The 17,514-nt window shown below is 40.4% G+C and overlaps 1 protein-coding gene and 1 long non-coding RNA gene across 4 annotated transcripts in view; one reads left to right on the top strand and one right to left on the bottom strand.

The window, feature by feature from the left end:
• Positions 1-1,080: 1,080 nt before the first annotated feature.
• LOC122426651 lies at positions 1,081-5,404 on the top strand. The gene is made up of 3 exons (XR_006265202.1): positions 1,081-1,166; positions 2,295-2,391; positions 4,524-5,404. It is a non-coding gene; the product is annotated as an uncharacterized LOC122426651 (long non-coding RNA).
• Positions 5,405-7,124: 1,720 nt separating this feature from the next.
• The window catches only part of STAT4 (signal transducer and activator of transcription 4), a 99,183-nt gene continuing 88,793 nt past the window's right edge, over positions 7,125-17,514 (bottom strand). For all 3 annotated transcript variants that reach the window (XM_043445737.1, XM_043445738.1, XM_043445736.1), the window contains 8 exons: positions 15,513-15,648; positions 13,288-13,337; positions 12,962-13,056; positions 11,722-11,858; positions 11,197-11,388; positions 9,470-9,536; positions 8,448-8,556; positions 7,125-7,402 (listed from right to left, as the gene is read on the bottom strand). In XM_043445737.1, the coding sequence (XP_043301672.1) occupies positions 7,376-7,402; positions 8,448-8,556; positions 9,470-9,536; positions 11,197-11,388; positions 11,722-11,858; positions 12,962-13,056; positions 13,288-13,337; positions 15,513-15,648 (813 nt within the window). In that variant the 3' untranslated portion in view covers positions 7,125-7,375. The remainder of the gene's footprint in view (positions 7,403-8,447; positions 8,557-9,469; positions 9,537-11,196; positions 11,389-11,721; positions 11,859-12,961; positions 13,057-13,287; positions 13,338-15,512; positions 15,649-17,514) is intronic.

Here is a 17,514-nt window from a genome sequence, read left to right as displayed (position 1 = left end):
TCTTCCTCAGTCTAGAACTGAAGCGCTACAGTCGATGCCCGTTACATTAACTTTTTCCTGCCCCTTTCCCCTCTGCTGTACTCACCAAACTGTCGTTGGTGTTTACTCGCTTAGTCTGTCTGGCTCTTGCTACCCCATGGACTGTACCCTGCCAAGCTCCTCTGTCCATGGGATTTCCCAAGCAAGAGCACTGTAGTGGGTTACCATGTCCCTCTCTAGGAGGTCTTGTCCATCCAGAGATCAAACCCATGTCTCCTGCATTAACCGAATTAAATTCTCTAAAACACCTCATTTATAGTGATTCCCTGCTTAAAAGTCTTGGCAACTCTCATCGCATTTATGACGAACACGAACTTTGCCTGCCAGTCCGGACCCGCTACAGAATGTCCCTAACATGTTTCAGGGTGGTGGGTTACTTTTTTTTATAATTGTCTTTTCTTTCAAAAAGGCCCATTACGGGGACTAGTACATTCGTAGTCCAAACACCCTCACGAAGACCTTGTGAAGTTGTGTGCTTTCAGGCGAGCAGCCCAGGCCCCGCCCAGGATGAGGTACAGTCGAGGAGGTGCCAACTGTCAAACGCTGAAAAGTTTCCAGGGACGGCCGGCCCAGCGCTCGGCGGGAGGGAGGCGACTGCTCGGAAGAGCCGTCCCACGTGCTTTCGGGGAAATGGGCTGGGAGCGAGAAGCAGCAGGGCTGAGAGGAAACCGAAAAGCGAAAGTAGAGGCAGCGGGCGCAGTGCGCAGGCGCGGCCCCGGGGCTTTCCAGGGGGCCGCCCGCTGCGCCGCGGGCACGCCCCCCTCGCCCTCTGCAGCCTCCGGGAGGGCGACATCCTTACATTGCTTAAGGTGCTGGAAAACTTACCCCATCCTCTTCCATCTTGCCTTTCTTCCGGTGGTCTGGAGATGTCCGTTGTTTTTTTTTTTTCTCCCTCACTTCTTTATCTACACAGTGTGCACACATGCTAACTCAGATTTTACTAGTCTTTCAAGCTCTGACCGCCGCCCAGCTGGGCTAGTTGCCCTTTAAGCAGAGATGGGGTGGGGCTGCGGGGAGGCTGGCTGTTTCTTCAACTGCCCTCTTCTAGATCTGCAGAGGACTTGCCTTTTTCCTCTGGCGTCTTCTTACCGCCCCCACCTCTCCCCGTCCCTACCTTCCCCTTTCTGGTGAGTATACCAGCGGGAGTAGGGAAGAAGTGTAGTGAAGGAGAACAATCTAGTCACTGGACCATGATTTCCAAAGTTTGGCAGGCCCAGGAAAAATCGTTTTGGTCCAGCCTGCTATCTGTGTGACTTATTGAATGGTCCCAGGAGGCATGAACTGGATTTTTTTGGACTCTGCTCAACCACTCTTAAAGCGCTGTTATCTACTTAGGGGACCAACCTAGGACCTCCAGTGTGTGAGGGAACCCACCTGACTGGACCACAGTCTCCAGACCTCCTGCGAGTGAGCACCAGTCCCCAGAGCTGCAAGAACACTTTACATAATTCCCAGAATACAAATGGACATCTGTTTCCCCCTCTTAGTAGAGGACGGGAGCCGGTATATAATTTGCAGGCACAGTGCAAAATGCAAACAAGGAGCCCCTTATTCAGACTTATGAAGAATTTCAAGAAGGCAGGCAGAGCACCAAACCAGGCGTGGAGCCTCTTGAGTGTTCTGCCCTGTACAAATGCACACAGTTGCACACCCATGAGGTTTCTAATAGGGGAATTGCGGGAGGGGAGATTTCTTCTGTAGAGACCTCCTTACATATTTACTTAAATGAAAACTTAGATATAGTGAAGCATTATAACACCACTCCTTCCTAAAGCATTTGCAATAAAATCCAGTGCCTTCCTCCCTCCCTGTAGCGCCCTACACACTCTGATCTTGCCTCTTTCTCCTACACATCTTGTCCCTCTTTCTCCATCCTCCTCTATGCTCCACGCTCTGTAGCCTCTTTCTGTTCCTCAGGTACCCCCAGCTTTTACCTGCCTGGATCCTCAGAATGTGTATGCTCTTCTTGTGTTCCCAGCTGTGGAATGAACTTGCCTCTTCTCATTCTTTAGGTCTCATCTCAGATGCCATCGCCTCAGAGAGACCTTCTCTGACCCTGTCTTTCAGTTACTCTGTATCACATTTACATTCTTCATAGCCCTTGTTAAATCTGTCCTTCATTATTTACTTGACTGTTTTCATCTCTCCTCACAACCGGAGGGACTTTGCGCTGTCTCATCTCGGGTTCCACGAGAGAATTAAGCCTAATACCTGAGGCATCTGTGTATGAATTACCTTCTCTCCTCTTTCTCTAGAATGGCACCATGTACCATCCTTGGGAGAATTGAAAAGATAGTCAAGCAAGTCACTTCGTGTCTTTGGGGCTCAGATTGGAAACCTTGATTGCAAAAGGTGATGCCTTTTTGAATAAACAGCGCTGGGATAAGGACTCACAAGTTAAATCAACCATTCAGACCTCAGCACAGGCTCCAAGCCTATTGAGCCAGAATTGAGGATGAGGAGGATTAAGACTAGGTGTAGTCTGAAAAATGTGCTTGAGAGCAACACTTCTCCACACCCCTCAAACTTTTCCATCTCCACCCTGTGTGGATGGCCTCTGGGGTTCTTTCCACCTGCAGGAGCATGTGAGACATCTTAAGTGGTTGACGGTCAAGCCTAAAGTCAGAGAGCATTGTGTGGGATTTTTACTGCGGGTGGGAGTAGTAAAGGCAATGAGTTTAATGAAGGGGAATTAAGGGTAAATTTCAGGAACATCTGATTCATCTGCAAGCAAGCAGATGCTTGGGATGTTCCCTAAATTAAAGGGAAGTTACGGTGAGCTAGTGGACAGTCTGATTCCAGAGCATTTCTATTGTTTGAAAGTCATGAATGAGGTGAAGTAGAAAAAACATCCTATGTTTGAGCAGTGGCAAGTATGTTTTGGTTAACCAGTTTGAAGTATAATATTTGGGACTGTTCCACAATTGTAGGGTTTGGAGGATTATAGAGGGAGTTCTAGCTTAATCTTTCAGGCAGATCAAGGAGCAAAGGAAAGAAAAGAACTAAGTATTGTTCTACATTTCCTTCAGTTCAAACACTGAATCATTAACAAATATTTATTAATACTAAGAGGCACACTGTGCTAGATTTTAGGGAAATGACTGTGAACCAGGGGTTCTTGGTCCTTGTACGTACAGAGCTTGCTTGGAGTCTAATGAAGACAGATGATAGACAAGCATTTACAACCAAGGTGGAAAGAGCAGTACTGGGTGAGGTGGAGGATATGGAGGAGGCATGGCGTGAGCTGAGCCCTGCACATGTGCGCGCGTGTGTGTGTGTGTGTTGGGCAAGAAGGCTTTTCAAACCCTGAAAGATATGTGAATGTTATTGAGATGAGAGGGTAAGTGGGTTGGGGTTTGAGATCTGAGAGGATACAGCAGAGGGAGGCAATAAGTAAGTATGAGCCATCAAAGGAACTAAAAGTAGTTCAGTCTTGTGTATATTTTGGAGGATTAGAAGCTATTGTTGGGGAGAAATGTTGAGAAATGAGTTGACGACTAAGAACAGACTAGAGGATATATGACTTTGGAAAGATCTGTTGAGAATTAAGAGTCTTCATCCAGAGCTGGGATTCTTAACTAATTTTTTGTGCTGTGGACCCCTTTTGGCAGTCCGATGAAACCTATGAACTCTTTCAAAGATTAATGTTTTTTGTTGAATAAAACAAAACACATAAGATTAAACAGGAAACCAACTACAATGGAACAGATCAAAATGTTAATACCAGCTTTGTGATAATACAAATGCTTCTTTATTAATGGCATCGAGTAAGATCTAGCAGTAGGTCTGGATGAATGCAATTTCAAAATTATGCTTAGCATAAGCAATATTTTGAGATAAGTGTAACAACTGTAGTGTGACAAAAATGTGTGGTTTATGGTTTGTTACCTTTACTCCCAATTGAAGGAAACGCTAAGTTTCAGTTAGGAGTTTCTGAAAATATAGTTCTCACTTTGCCATTCAAACTCCAGAATTCTATCTTTACACCCAAGTTACAGACTGTCAATGCACAGTGCCACGAGCCCTTTGAAGATCTTAAGCAGGAAGGCAAATGATCTGATTTATTTTAAGTAAAGCCCTCTGTCTACGTAGGAGGCCACCCGGAATTCATTGTTGTATTTACTCTAAGGATATTGTCGTAAAAGCTAGCAGTGGGTCTGGATGAATGCAATTTCATGATGCTTTTGTAGTGTCCTCTTTGTGAGGACTCTGGTGGAAAAATGTTCTAGGTCTTACAGATCCATACACATACAACTGTATGAGTTAGTTGGAAAAAGGTGAATTTTATTGTGTGTAAATTGTGCTTCAATATGCCAGACTTTTAGAACTGTAGTCAGTCAAATCAATCAGTGTTTACAGTTTATTTGAGAAAAGTAAAAAGAATCTGACAGAAATTGGAGTCTGTGCACAGGGAGGGCAGTTTGCTCAGTCTGGACAATGATTGTCTGCTGCTGGAACTCCTAATTCCGATCCTGCTGCTGCAGGGAATGCATGGGCCTCCTGCACCATCTGAAGGACAGAAAACCCCCTCAGCTTTGCCAGATGTGGCTCCTTCTTGATGGTTCCTTGGGGAGCCTTCCTGACTACTTTACGACTTGAGGAAATCTACTGGCAGCTGCCTTCTTTCACCATTTATTCCAGATAAAGACATTGCTATTCAGTACAATTGGTCAAAGTGTGTTTACATTATAAGGAGTTTGCAAAGGAATTAGGAAAATGGACATCTGTGATTGGTTTTGGATGGTTGAGGGGAGAAGTGAAAATGTGATTAATATTTTGAAAATAAATTTACATTTTGCTTCATTAAATGCTCTATTTGCTACTAGGCGGCAGAAAAAATAATATTGTGTAAATGTGGTCTAGATTCCCTTCCCATTGCATTTCCATCTCATGCAGCATACCTTATCCTGATCTAAATAGGTATCCTTAGGAATTATCTAACAGAACCCTATTACTCCCACAAAGATGGTTTTTTGAATGTGAGACTCACACCCTTGGAAATAACTCTTTACCCTGGGGTCAAGAACTTGATTTTTATTTTCTGAATCTAAATAAAAAACAGCCACTTATTGGACTCATTCTTACTTAGACCTCTGCCTCTGTTATGGGAAACAAACTATACATGTCCTTGTACATCGACTAAGGTGTCTGTGACCACATATGAAATCTTGACATTCTTCTTCCAGGCTCTATATTTACAAGCTTTTCAAAATTTCTTCTGAAATAAGTAAGAGTCATCATATTTTTAATATTTTCTAGGGAATAAAAAACTCCTGCAGCATTTTTTGATATCTAAATCCAACTGTTTATGAGTATTTCCTGGTAAGGAATTACCTCCTTAAAGATAAAGCTATAATGGTCATTTTATAGTTCTAAGGGCTTTCCTGGTGGCTTAGACAGTAAAGAATCTCCCTACAATGCAGGAGATCTGAGTATTCTTGCCTGGAAAATCCCACGGGCAGAAGATCCTGGCAGGCTACAGTTCATGGGGTCACAAAAAGTCAGATATGACTGAGTGACTAACACTTTTGCTTTCATTTATAGTTCTAAATATCAATATATACTAATTTCAAACCAAGTTTAAAATTATTTCCTCCACTTCTGCTGCCAATTAATATATTTGAATTTCAGAAAACTGGGCTTGTGGAGAGAAGTAGAGACTGGAAAATGCACCTTGAATTAGCCTGTGGTCCTACATCAAACTGACACCTTCACCCAAAGAATACTGTCAAGAGCTTGCAAAAGAGTAAGAGTGGCGGCCTTGGGACAGGTGCAAAGTTTCTCCTACAGAGTAATCTAGGATCATGTGGGTGGGTATAAAGGATCAGAGATAGGATGGAGCTCAGTTGTATCCAACTCTTTGCGACTCTTTGGACTGGAGCCTGCCAGGTTCCTCTTCTGTGGATTTTTCAGGCAAGAATTCTGGAGTGGGTCATCATTTCCATCTCCAGGGGATCTTCCTTACCCAGGGATCAAACCCGCATCTCCTGCATTGCAGGTGGATTCTTTACCTACTGAGACATTGGAGAAGTCCAAGGGAGAAGGCAGGTTATATTAAAAGCTTTTTTTCTTTGAAATCTTCTCCATCAAACATTAGCTTCCTCTTGACCACCTAGAAGATGGGAAATGGGTGAAAGGACTTAGAGAGAAGTCCCCCACAAGGAACTGTCATCTCTGACTGCAGTCAGGGCTCACTCTGGACACCAGCCTCGGGACTTTATGTGGCCGGTCATGGCCGATACCCCAGTATCATGACTTCCTCACCTGACTCAGCAGCTTCTCTGGAGCCTGGAGACATGGAGAGCTCCCCAGGGCTCAGGCACTGGGAGGGCCCACACTATTACTAGGGTCAGCAGCTGGGCGGTGGCACCACTAAGCATCCAGTCCTGGCAAGGGGAAAGATCAAAGTAGATCTGTAGCCCACATACATGAAATTCAGTCAGCCACTCCCCTCCTGCATCACCAGGGATGGAGCATCTCACCCTAAATTCCTTCCTCCAGGTTCAAGTTGGATTCATGAGACCAGAGACTATTAGAGCTGGAAAGGACCATAGCCTACCTAGTCCAACCTCTTCTAGAGGTAAAAAACATACAACCCAGCGATCAAATCACTCAACTAAGGCCAGTGTTGTTATTTTCCTCTTGGTCTTCATTTCATGGGAGTTTTACCCATGCATCTGCTTTTGGTGTAATTTGTCTGAGATTTGCCACCAGGAATGACTCTGGATCCCTCCCCCTAACAGAAGAGGTGTCCCTTGCAGTGATGCCAGCAGCTGTGAATCCTGAAGCTGGAACAGTGCTGACACGGCAACCAAGAGGCTTCCTAATTCACCTGGGAATTGCTGCTGTTAATGCCCTGTTGTTGCTTCCGTCTTATATCCAGTATGATGACTCTTATTTGCTGGAACTCAAGACATTCGCTTATTCAGAGTTTCCATCAAGCCTTCCTGCTGGTTTTTGAGTAATGTGTATGTGACTTTGTTAGTTTTCACCTATTGTGCAATCTTTACATGCAAAGTTTCTAGAGTCAAAATCATAAGTAACACAACAGAAACAAACCCAGAAATGAAGCACATACAAATGAGTCTTTCATTACTATTATATTAACACTGGTTTCTTAAAGTGTTTTATCTCACAAGTTTATTAGAAGCTTGGATCTCTAGCATTTCAATGACATTCCCATTTGGGGGTGTCATAAGAATGAGAAGAAAGCTTCATATTTAATCATTTCCTGGTATATACAAAGCTGAAGAAACCAGATGTGATTGTTGGCAAAGATCAGTCTTTAAAACTTTTTCATTTGCTTCCTTCTTTTGAGTGTCAAGAGTTTATCTTGTCATTCAGCAGAATAGGGAGACTTCATCTAAAATTGAAAAATGAAAATAACCTTTGAGCAAACTATTGTTTTGCAAGTAAGTCACCATTTCTTAGGTAAATATTCTCTTGTCTACTAAATACATACTTTTCTTCATAATCTTTCTACCAATTAACTACAGTACTTGCAAAAGTAACTGAGGTTGGTCAATTTAAAATAAAATGCACTTTTAAAATAAATAAAAACTATTTTAAGAAGCCCTATTCATCCCACAAAAACATAATGAAGAAGTGAGTGTAAAATATAACAAAAGTTCTCTTATAACGAAATGATTTAAGTACAACCAACACTGGAGAGTAAGTTTTTCATCCCTGGAAATCTTCAAGAGAAAAACTAAACACCACTTGATTTATAGCCAGATATAAATTTCTTGGGGCTCATGGTCTCCCCAAGACACTATTATTCTGATGTACACGCATCCTCATGTAACTGAAGTTCTGAACTGCTCGACAATATTGGAGAACAACAATAGACTGCACCCTAGAGCACATAGTTGCATTTAATACTATGATTTAGTTCTCAAAAAAGCATTATTATGCTGATATTGATTGTTGTTCATATACTACTTGAAGAAGCTCCCAGGACAGGACAAATGAGGCAAGTAACAATCAAGAAAAATTGGCATTTTTGGTGCATGAACTGCTAACATAAATACTATACTAGACTTACATATCTAATGACTGATATGTGTTATCTGCTAAAGGGGGGACATTGGTGGGGACTGCTGGGGCTGATGGTGAAAATAGGGGTGAAGTGTACTTAGGTAGGGAGGTATACAGGGATATTTTGCCTTTGGGCAGCTTTTGATGGAAGACCTTAAAGCAGTTCAGGTCAGCATAGGTGTCTGCTTTCAATGCTCACTGTCAGAGCAACACACAGGACCATATAGACATCCATTGTATTAGGCTCATGGATTTGTTCCAACAAACGTGTTTTCTCACCTCCCAGGCAGATCTTCACCCCCCTTTACTCACACACCACCCTCATTTCCTGAGAAATGCCCTTGACAGCAGTGGAAAGAAAGGGAACATACTGCAGTTTCGATTGTTGTGGGACTCAGGTTTTCTCTCAGCACCGCATATACACTCGGCGACATGGGAAGGAGGTCTGATGGAGAATGCGGCTCTGTAGAATCACTTCGGCTTGAAGAGGTAACAGAGTAAATATTGAAGAGGATTAAACATAATAACTTGTGGTGACTTACTGTGTTAGCAACTGTTAGGGCCCAGGGGAAGCCACCCCAAAATGTGCCTCAGTGGCATATTGGTTATTTTTAATTAAATGACTTAAGTTACTTAAAAAAGATCCAAAGTAGGAGGGACACTCAGATCCTTGTCTCTGCCTCCCTGAAGCAGGAACTAAGTCTCTTCTGTGAGAGGTGCCCTTCCAGTTCTAGAGGTAGAAGAACATCCTTTTTGCTAGAGATAGGGGATTCATTTGGGGCTGAGAAGCCTGTACAAGCCTGAACCTTGTTACTTCTTTAATACCCCAGACCCAAACTCTGTTTAGATTCTTTACTACTTAAGCACCCAAAGCCTAAGTATTTTGTCCTGTCAATTCCTCCCAAAGTTATTGATTTTTTGGTGTGCAAAAAGTATAAAAGCTGCCTGCTTTGGCCACTTCTTAAGTCCCATTTCTATGAGAATTCTATGAACATCAATTAAAATTTTTTCCTTTTTCCTATTAATCTACCTTGTATCAATTTTATTATTAGTCCAGTCACGAGAACTTGAGGCGGTAATTTCTACCTCCCCAAAAGAACTCTTTTTAGGGTTTCTTCTATTTGTGACAGAGATTATTGAATTTCAAATAATTCATCATTTGAAATCAGAGTACTCAGCCCACTATGGAATAAATGGCATATTAAAGGGCAACTTTAGAATTCCTTCAAGACGGACTGTGGTGTATCCTAAAGACTTATCGGTTAAAGAAAATGGGACATCAAGCATTAAAATGCTTTATTCTCAGTTATATGTGTGCTGTTTTACCCTTAAGTTTCCAGCTTTTTTGATAAGTTCAATAATAATTATCTTATATGTGGCTAAGATTACTTACATTGTTGAGATGGGGATAAAAACAGAAGGCACATAACCTTTGTCTCCCTTTTCTGTTGGTCTTGAAACTGGAAAAGAAAGGCATGTTGGGGGAAAATATTATTATTGATAAAATTATAAATCTACAAAAGGATAAGTAATGCTAAAAGGAAGAGAGACAATATAATTGTTTAGTGATTCACAACATTTTTTAGTTGAATAGATGAAATGACATTTCAAATGAGCATAAAATGTACAAGAAGAGAAAAACATATCTCTTGGCAGGACTGATCTTTTACATATTAATGGTCTGAAATGAGTGAGCAAAATTGGGAATCAACTATATTACCTGTCCACAATGTAGTATTTAAGTTTAATTATAAGGACAGATTTATTCGTGGATTGGGGATTTATAGCAATGCAGTTCTTTTCATTAAAACTGACATCAATTATAACATTATAATGACACAAAGTTTTGAAGCACAGACTTCAGTGTTAAAAGTACAATATTACTGCATTGTAGTAGCAGTAATATTGTATGCAATCCTTACCCTCAAATTTCTCTGGTTTACTCCACTGATCTAGTTGTAAGGACCAACTGTAATTTTTCAGGTGTAATCTGTTGCATTGACATTTGTTATTTCATTTGATCAGATATAGAAACAGTTAAAAGCCTCAAGGTTTTTGTGGTGGCTGTTGTCTTTTGCTTGTTTCAGAAGGGGATGAAGGAGGGTGGCAGCAAGTCACTGCTGTGAGTGACAACTGTACCATATTCCTCAAGATGATGCTCATACATTAAGTTGCTGTGGATGACTGTTTTAACAGACTGCATATACTTCTGGGCTTCCCTGGTGGCTCAGACAGTAAAGAAACTGCCTGCAATGCAGGAGACCCAGGTTTGTAACCTGGGTCTGGAAGATCCCCTGGTGAAGTGGCTACCCACTGCAGTATTCTTGCCTGGAGAATTCCATGGACAGAGGAGCCTGGTGGGCTACAGTCCATGTGGTCACAAAGAGTCAGACATGACTGAGTGACTAACACATTCACACGTTCACATATATACTTCATTTAAAGAAACAGAATGGTAAACATATTACAATTATATCGCTATTTCACGAATGTTCTTTTCACGTGTTCAACAAATATTTACCAAATGCCTATTTTGTCCAGGTATCCTTTTCAGCCCTTTAGATACAATCAGGAAAGGCAGGCATGTCAAGACTTGTTACTGATAGGCTGGAAGGTGGGGATAAAGCATAAAGACCCCCTTGTCCCCTCCCTGGCAAAGGAACAATAGTCTCCGAGTTGTGAGACTACAGTAAGTAAAAATTACAAAGCTCATCAACTCTGAGCTTCTTTTGTAAGAAAGGAAAACAGCCTTGCCTGACTCTTAACAGCTTTCTAATCATTACTTCTTTCTTTTTTTCTCCCTAGACGTAGAGGTGAAATTGGTGCCACTCCTACTTTAGAAGGGAGAAAAATGAACCTGTCGGTGGCTGAGAAGCGTCCATAGCCACGGTGAAGTCTAGCTGCTGATCACTAACTGCTCTGCTAGCTGGACAGTTCCTGCTGTTCTTTTCAGGAACTGCTTACACACTATTTCATTTCTAAGACTTTGACCTCCACATGCCCCTTAGATCTTATAATGATCAAAGTCAACATAAAGAGAGGAACTTCATTTACTTTACTCCAATCTGAGATTATTTTCCAAAATCTTAAGAAGAAAAAGCAAAACGGAAAGAATCTAACCTTCGCATGGCTGGGAGCTGTAGTGTTTACCGAAGGCTTTGTCTTTGGGAATATCAGGATAGAGGTACTTCAGAGGGTTTTCGGGAATGTTCTCAGCCATAATAACCTTGTAGTCTCGAAGGATGTCAGCAAACGGCAGAGCGGACAGCCGGCCTTTGTTATAAGGTTCCACAGAATGGAATCTCACTTCTCCTGGTAAAAGAGAAAACAGAGGGAATGTTCAGGATCCTGCAGGCATTATTTGTGGCCATTTTTCCAGCCTATATTCTCTTCATGTCACTGGTTATAAAACGAGGCCAGCCCTTCTCTGCCTATGTAGAGTACAGATGGCCACGTGATAGAGGACATCCGTATAGGCTGTGAGAAAGTCATGCTACGTTCTTCTAGAACAACCGTAACAACTAATATGCAAACCCACTGAACACATGAGAAATAGAACAACAGGCCACACACTGCTGAAGATGGAAAGACCAATAACCAAACTCAATGCTAATTTCACCTGAATAAATAATAGCGAGCATGTACCGTTTTCAGAATGGTCCACCCAGGTGAAAGTTATTCCTCCAAGGTGGCTTTCACTGAATCTTAACAAAAAGGTCCCAGGCATTTTATCCTTTAGTAAGAGTCGTTCCTTTTCTTTGCTAACAAAGCCCATGATGTACCTACAAATAGAACATGGCATAGTTTCATCTGATCAAAGACTATAATTTATTGCATTCACAAAGAACAGACCTGATTTTGATATAATCAAAAGTCAATAATGCCTAAAATATTCTTATACAGATTAAATATCAATATGTGATGAAGAATGTAAGAAACTGCAACTATTTTCCATTCTATGACACTAAATATGCTTACAAAGGAAAGAAAAGAAAAAGTGACTACTATAAACAAAGAAGCTATAACAGTGGAGTGCATGCATCTTTTGAAGTTAGAGTTTTTGTCTTTTCTGAATGTAAGCCCAGGAGTAGGAATGTTGGATCACAAGGCAGCTCTATTTTTATTTTTTAAAGAAATCTCTGTACTGTTCTCCATAGTGGTTGCACCAATTTACAATCCCACTAACACTGTGCAAGGGTTCCCATTTCTCCACACCCTCTCCTATATTTTATTATTTCTGTTCATAGTAGCACTATGTACAACAGTCAAGATGTGAAAGCAACATAAGTGTCCATCAACAGACAACTGGCTTAAGAAGATGTAGTGTAAGATATATATTATACATATAAAATATATATATGATATATATACATACAATGCAATCATAACAATAAAAAAATGAAATATCGCCATTTGCAGCAACATGGATAGATCTAGAGAATATCATACTCAGTGAAGTAAGTCAGACAAACACAAATATTATATAATATCACATATGTGCAATCTAAAAAATAATATAAATGAATTTATTTACAAAACAGAAATAGACTCACAGACATAGAACACAAACTTACGGTTATCAAAGGAGGAAGTGGGGTGAGGGGAGGGGTAAACTAGGACCTATGTTGGGAGTAACATATATACACTACTGTGTGTGAAAGAGACAACCAACAAAGACCTACTGTACAGCACATAATAACATATAAGGGAAAATAATCTAAAAAGGAATATATATGTACAACTGAATCACTGTGCTATACACCTGAAACTAACATGATGTAAATCAAGTACACTGCAATTTTTAAAAAACTGACAGTATAAAAATAAGAACTGAATGAATTCAAAATGGAAAATATAATCCTCCATATTATTCCATGGAACTTACCCATCAATCCAAAGGGGAAGAATGTGTTTCTTAATTAGGTCTAAAATTGCTTCAAGCCAGGTCCAAAAGGTAAATGATTTACCAGGCAAGTGTTCCTATTGGAATAAACAAACATGTTAGGACAATAATTGTGTCAGTAGTATTGTTGGTATGATAGTTCAAGTTGCTTTTTCCAGTGAAATATTTATTTTAAATAAGAAAACACTTTAGAGATTCTTCCTAAAATAACCCTATCAAAGAAACCCTCAAAATCTCAAATTATGATAATGGAGGCTTAAAAAGGAACACTAAAAAAATAAATGATGCTATCCTTTCCCCATTTGTACCTTGCAGAACTTGGCCCAGGTGAGATGACCATCATTGTAGCTAGACTGGACTAAAATGAAAGAAAAGAATGAGATTGAGATTTTTATTAAACAATTAGACTCTTCAATTTGGTGCTTAATTTGGATTGCCCTCCCCCAAGCATTTCCTAAGCACCTGCTATGGGTTTACAGTATATTTAATGCTAGAAACAGTAAAAATAAGATGTCATGAAAATTTTTATCCAGGAAAGAATTCTTTCCGATGGAGGAGCTAAAGATAGCCTTAGGAAGTGGGTGGGTGTCTAGAACCAGGCCTCCATGAATGGATAGGATATAAATTGTCAAAGAAGGAAGAGGCCACTCCAGTAGCAAGAATAATGTAGGTTGAGGCATAGCGGATATGAACAAGGCTTATATAGGCCATAAGAGCAGCCTAATGTTGGTAAATAAACATTATAATATAAATCTGTGAAAGCCAGATTCCCAAGAGTCTTGAATATTATCATGAAAAGAATGAACTAGAGATCCATTTAGCAATAAGGAACCACCACTGAATGTTCCAATCCAGGGCAATGAAAAAAGAATTTCTGTCTAAAATTTCAGGAAATTATAAGAATAATTTGATGAAGATCTGAAAAAATATGGCTGCTATTTAAACAATAGATTTAAAAACCTTATTCACTCATTAACAAATATTTATTGAATGCCTACTATTGTGCTTTATGAATTAAATAAGGATCAAAAACAATATTTACATTAAGTAAATTTTGTAATATTCCCAATTTATTTAAACATCAAGTGCTCAGATAGTAGATCCAAGGGCAACTCGGCATCCCTTTTAAGTCAAGTTTAACCAAATCACACACGACTCACTCAGTTCAGTTCAGTTCAGTTGTTCAGTCGTGTATAACTCTTTGCAACCCCATGAACCGCAACACACCAGGCCTCCCTGTCCATCACAAACTCCCAGAGTTTACTCAAACCCGTGTCCATCGAGTCAGTGATGCCATCCAACCATCTCATCCTCTGTCGTCCCCTTCTCCTCCTGCCCCCAATCCCTCCCAGCATCAGGGCTTTTTCCAATGAGTCAACTCTTCACATGAGGTGGCCAAAGTACTGGAGTTTCAGCTTCAGCATCAGTCCTTCCAATGAACACCCAGGACTGATCTCCTTTAAGATTGACTGGTTGGATCTCCTTGCAGTCCAAGGGACTCTCAAGAGTCTTCTCCAACACTATAGTTCAAAAGTATCAATTTTTTGGTGCTCAGCTTTCTTCATTGTCCAACTCTCACATCTAATACATCTTTGGTTGTACTTTAACTAGAAATGTATACAAATTCAATTTTAACTCTTTTTTTGGTGCTAAATGTGTTCACCCTAGATTTGTCAAAACATACATATCTTCTAAAATTCTTTTAGAAAAAACTTACACTGTAGTCAGTATATGGAGTACCAATGACTATTTTGCAAACTTTAGAAATAGCAGTCAAAACTGAAATTTTCCTGCTATTAATACTTAACTATGACCAGGCACTTCCCTGGTGGCTCAGATGGTAAAGAATCTACCTGCAATGCAGGAGACCCAGAGTTCCATCCCTGGGTTGGGAAGGTCCCCTGGAGAAGGAAATGGCTACCCACTCCAGTATTCTTGCCTGGGGAATTCCACAAATAGAGGATACGGTCCATGGGATCCCAAGGAGTCAGACACGACTCAGTGACTATCACTTCACTTCCACTTTGGGTAGTTTTTTAAAATTCAAATAAATTTCCTGACCCTGGGATCAGCTGTTTTCCAGTTGGTTAATAACCACTCTAATATTAATATGAAAGATCAAGGCACCATTAAGGCTTCACAGTACATTCAGTGGAAATGGCATAAGAACACCCTAGAGACTGGAGTGCCAAGTAGAAAGGAAGGTACTTTAGAACTGGACAGTCCTGGCCTGCATCTTGTCTTTGCTACATACTAGCTGTGGCAAGTCATTTAACCTCTGAACTTAGGTATCCTCATGTATAGAATGGATAGAATTTAAAAAAAATAGAATAATGAGTTATCCTCAATATTCTGCCTTAAGGAATTTCTGTGAGAAGGAAAATGTAGCATTTAGCCCTATATCCAGCAATATAGTAGGCACTCAATAAATTGTGGTAAGCATTATTATTATTAATAGTAATATCACCCTCATTCTCTAAAACTCTTGAGTACCAGAAACAGGGGCAAGTCCTCCATATACACCAGCTCTTACCTGTTAGCTTCTCGGCCAGCATGTTGAGCTGATCTGAGTTCAGGCCACGACCAACATATGATGAAAACTGCCAGCTCATTACTTCCAGGAGTTGATTCAAAGTGGCAGATGGAGGATTATTAAAGAAAATCAAGTTCTGAAACAGAGTTGTATTGATGATTGTATGTATTAATCACACTGAATACATTGTAGTTCAATATATAGGATTCCTGATTTAAACTCCTTAAGGTTAACCTAAGTTAACAATACAGATCTATTGTCTCATCTCTGTTGTGCTTTAAATTAAGACTTATTTTGTCTTTTCCTAAAGAGTTTCTGGTTCTTTGAGTCTAATGTAATATATGGTTCTATCTTATCCTTAAAGGAATCATTGGGCAGCTCTTTAACTTTCCCTGGACTATAGACTATCAATCAACTCATACAAGTACTTAACACTGTCCAACAAATAATTAAACAGATACTCTCTTCTGAAATAATATTAATCTTTTAAAAAATATTTATTTTTGGCTGTGCTGGGTCTTCATGGCGGCACGTGGGCTCTTGGTCACTGCAAGTAGGCTTTCTCTGTTTGTGGTGAGCGGGGCCACTCTCTCGCGGCACAGGCTCAGCTGCCTCAAAGCATACGGGATCTCAGTTCCCAGACCAGGAATCAATCCTGTGTCCCCTGCATTGGCAGCTGGATTCTTAACCATTGGACCACTGGACCAGGGAAGTCCCCTGAAATAATATTAATCTAAACAAAACTTGTATCATGATATTTAATTGGTTTATCATGGGTTAGTACAAGTTACATCTTGACCAGACAAAGCATCCCAAAGCACAAAAATAGTTAAGTCCCAGGCTAATGAAGCGAATCCTATAATATGAATTCATAATTAACTTGGGACTCCCATTTTAGGATGGCCTTTTCTAATATTGTTCTAGACGAGAGGATCTTTTGTATGATCAATTGCAAAAGATCAAGTGTTCATAACAGAAACTGGGTCAACAATGACAGAACAGAAGACTTCACCTCAGATCACTGGAAAGGAGAAGGTGAGAAAGCCAAGAAAGATATTTTAAGGAGGAAGGTAGGGGAGGAATTAAGAAGTCCTTTGCAATATGGGGAGAAGGCCTTTGGCAAACATGAACCAATCTGGGCAGCAAGAAAAGGAACCAATTCAAGAGACTTCAGAAGGTAGGAGTAAAAGAAGACATGGCATTCTGTAAGAAGGAGTGAGAGATAGGAGAGGGAAGAGAAGAGAGAAAGGATTTCCTTGAACATGAAGATTATATCTGGACAGATGACCAAAATGCATAGAACATAATTAAGATCTAGGAGCTTAGGTTTTGAAGCAGAACAGTTAAGAGAAGCCAGAGTTAGCTGTTATGCTGAACTCTGTAAGCTGGCTGTACATTTATGTGTTAGGAGTTTAGGAGTTGTATATGAAATACATCTCCAGGTTTCTCATCTAAAACTAGAGCAGAATCTGAAATGCTAAAGCAGACATCTCTGGTGGCTTTCTCACAGAAGAAGGATGCTGAAGAAAGCTAAGGGTGGTAGCACTGCACTCTGAGGCCAGTCCATCTCCTTCCTATATCCTGGAATTGGATGAAACATTCTAAACGTGTAGTTTCTAATGGAGAATGGCATTAAATCTCAGGAGTGTTGGCTGTTATTGACTTTACAGACCAGGTAACTTTTCAGAAATATCCTAGAAATAACTTTGGGAGAAATATCAATAACCTCAGAAATGCAGATGACACCACTTTTATGGCAGAAAGCGAAGAAGAACTAACGCCCCTCTTGATGAAAGTGAAAGAGGAGAGTGAAAAAATTGGCTTAAAACTCAACATTCAGAAAACAATTTTAAAACCATGGCATCCGGTCTCATCACTTCATGGCAAATAGATGGGGAAACAATGGAAACAGTGACAGACTTTATTTTTTGGGGCTCCAAAATCACTGCAAATTAAAAGACACTTGTTCCTTGGAAGGAAAGCTATGACCAACCTAGATAGC

Source organism: Cervus canadensis, chromosome 24 (genome assembly GCF_019320065.1).
Source record: "Cervus canadensis isolate Bull #8, Minnesota chromosome 24, ASM1932006v1, whole genome shotgun sequence".
NCBI classification, from domain to species: domain Eukaryota; kingdom Metazoa; phylum Chordata; class Mammalia; order Artiodactyla; family Cervidae; genus Cervus; species Cervus canadensis.
Note: the sequence above shows the minus strand (reverse complement) of the source record. Positions and strands in the feature narration are given on the sequence as shown.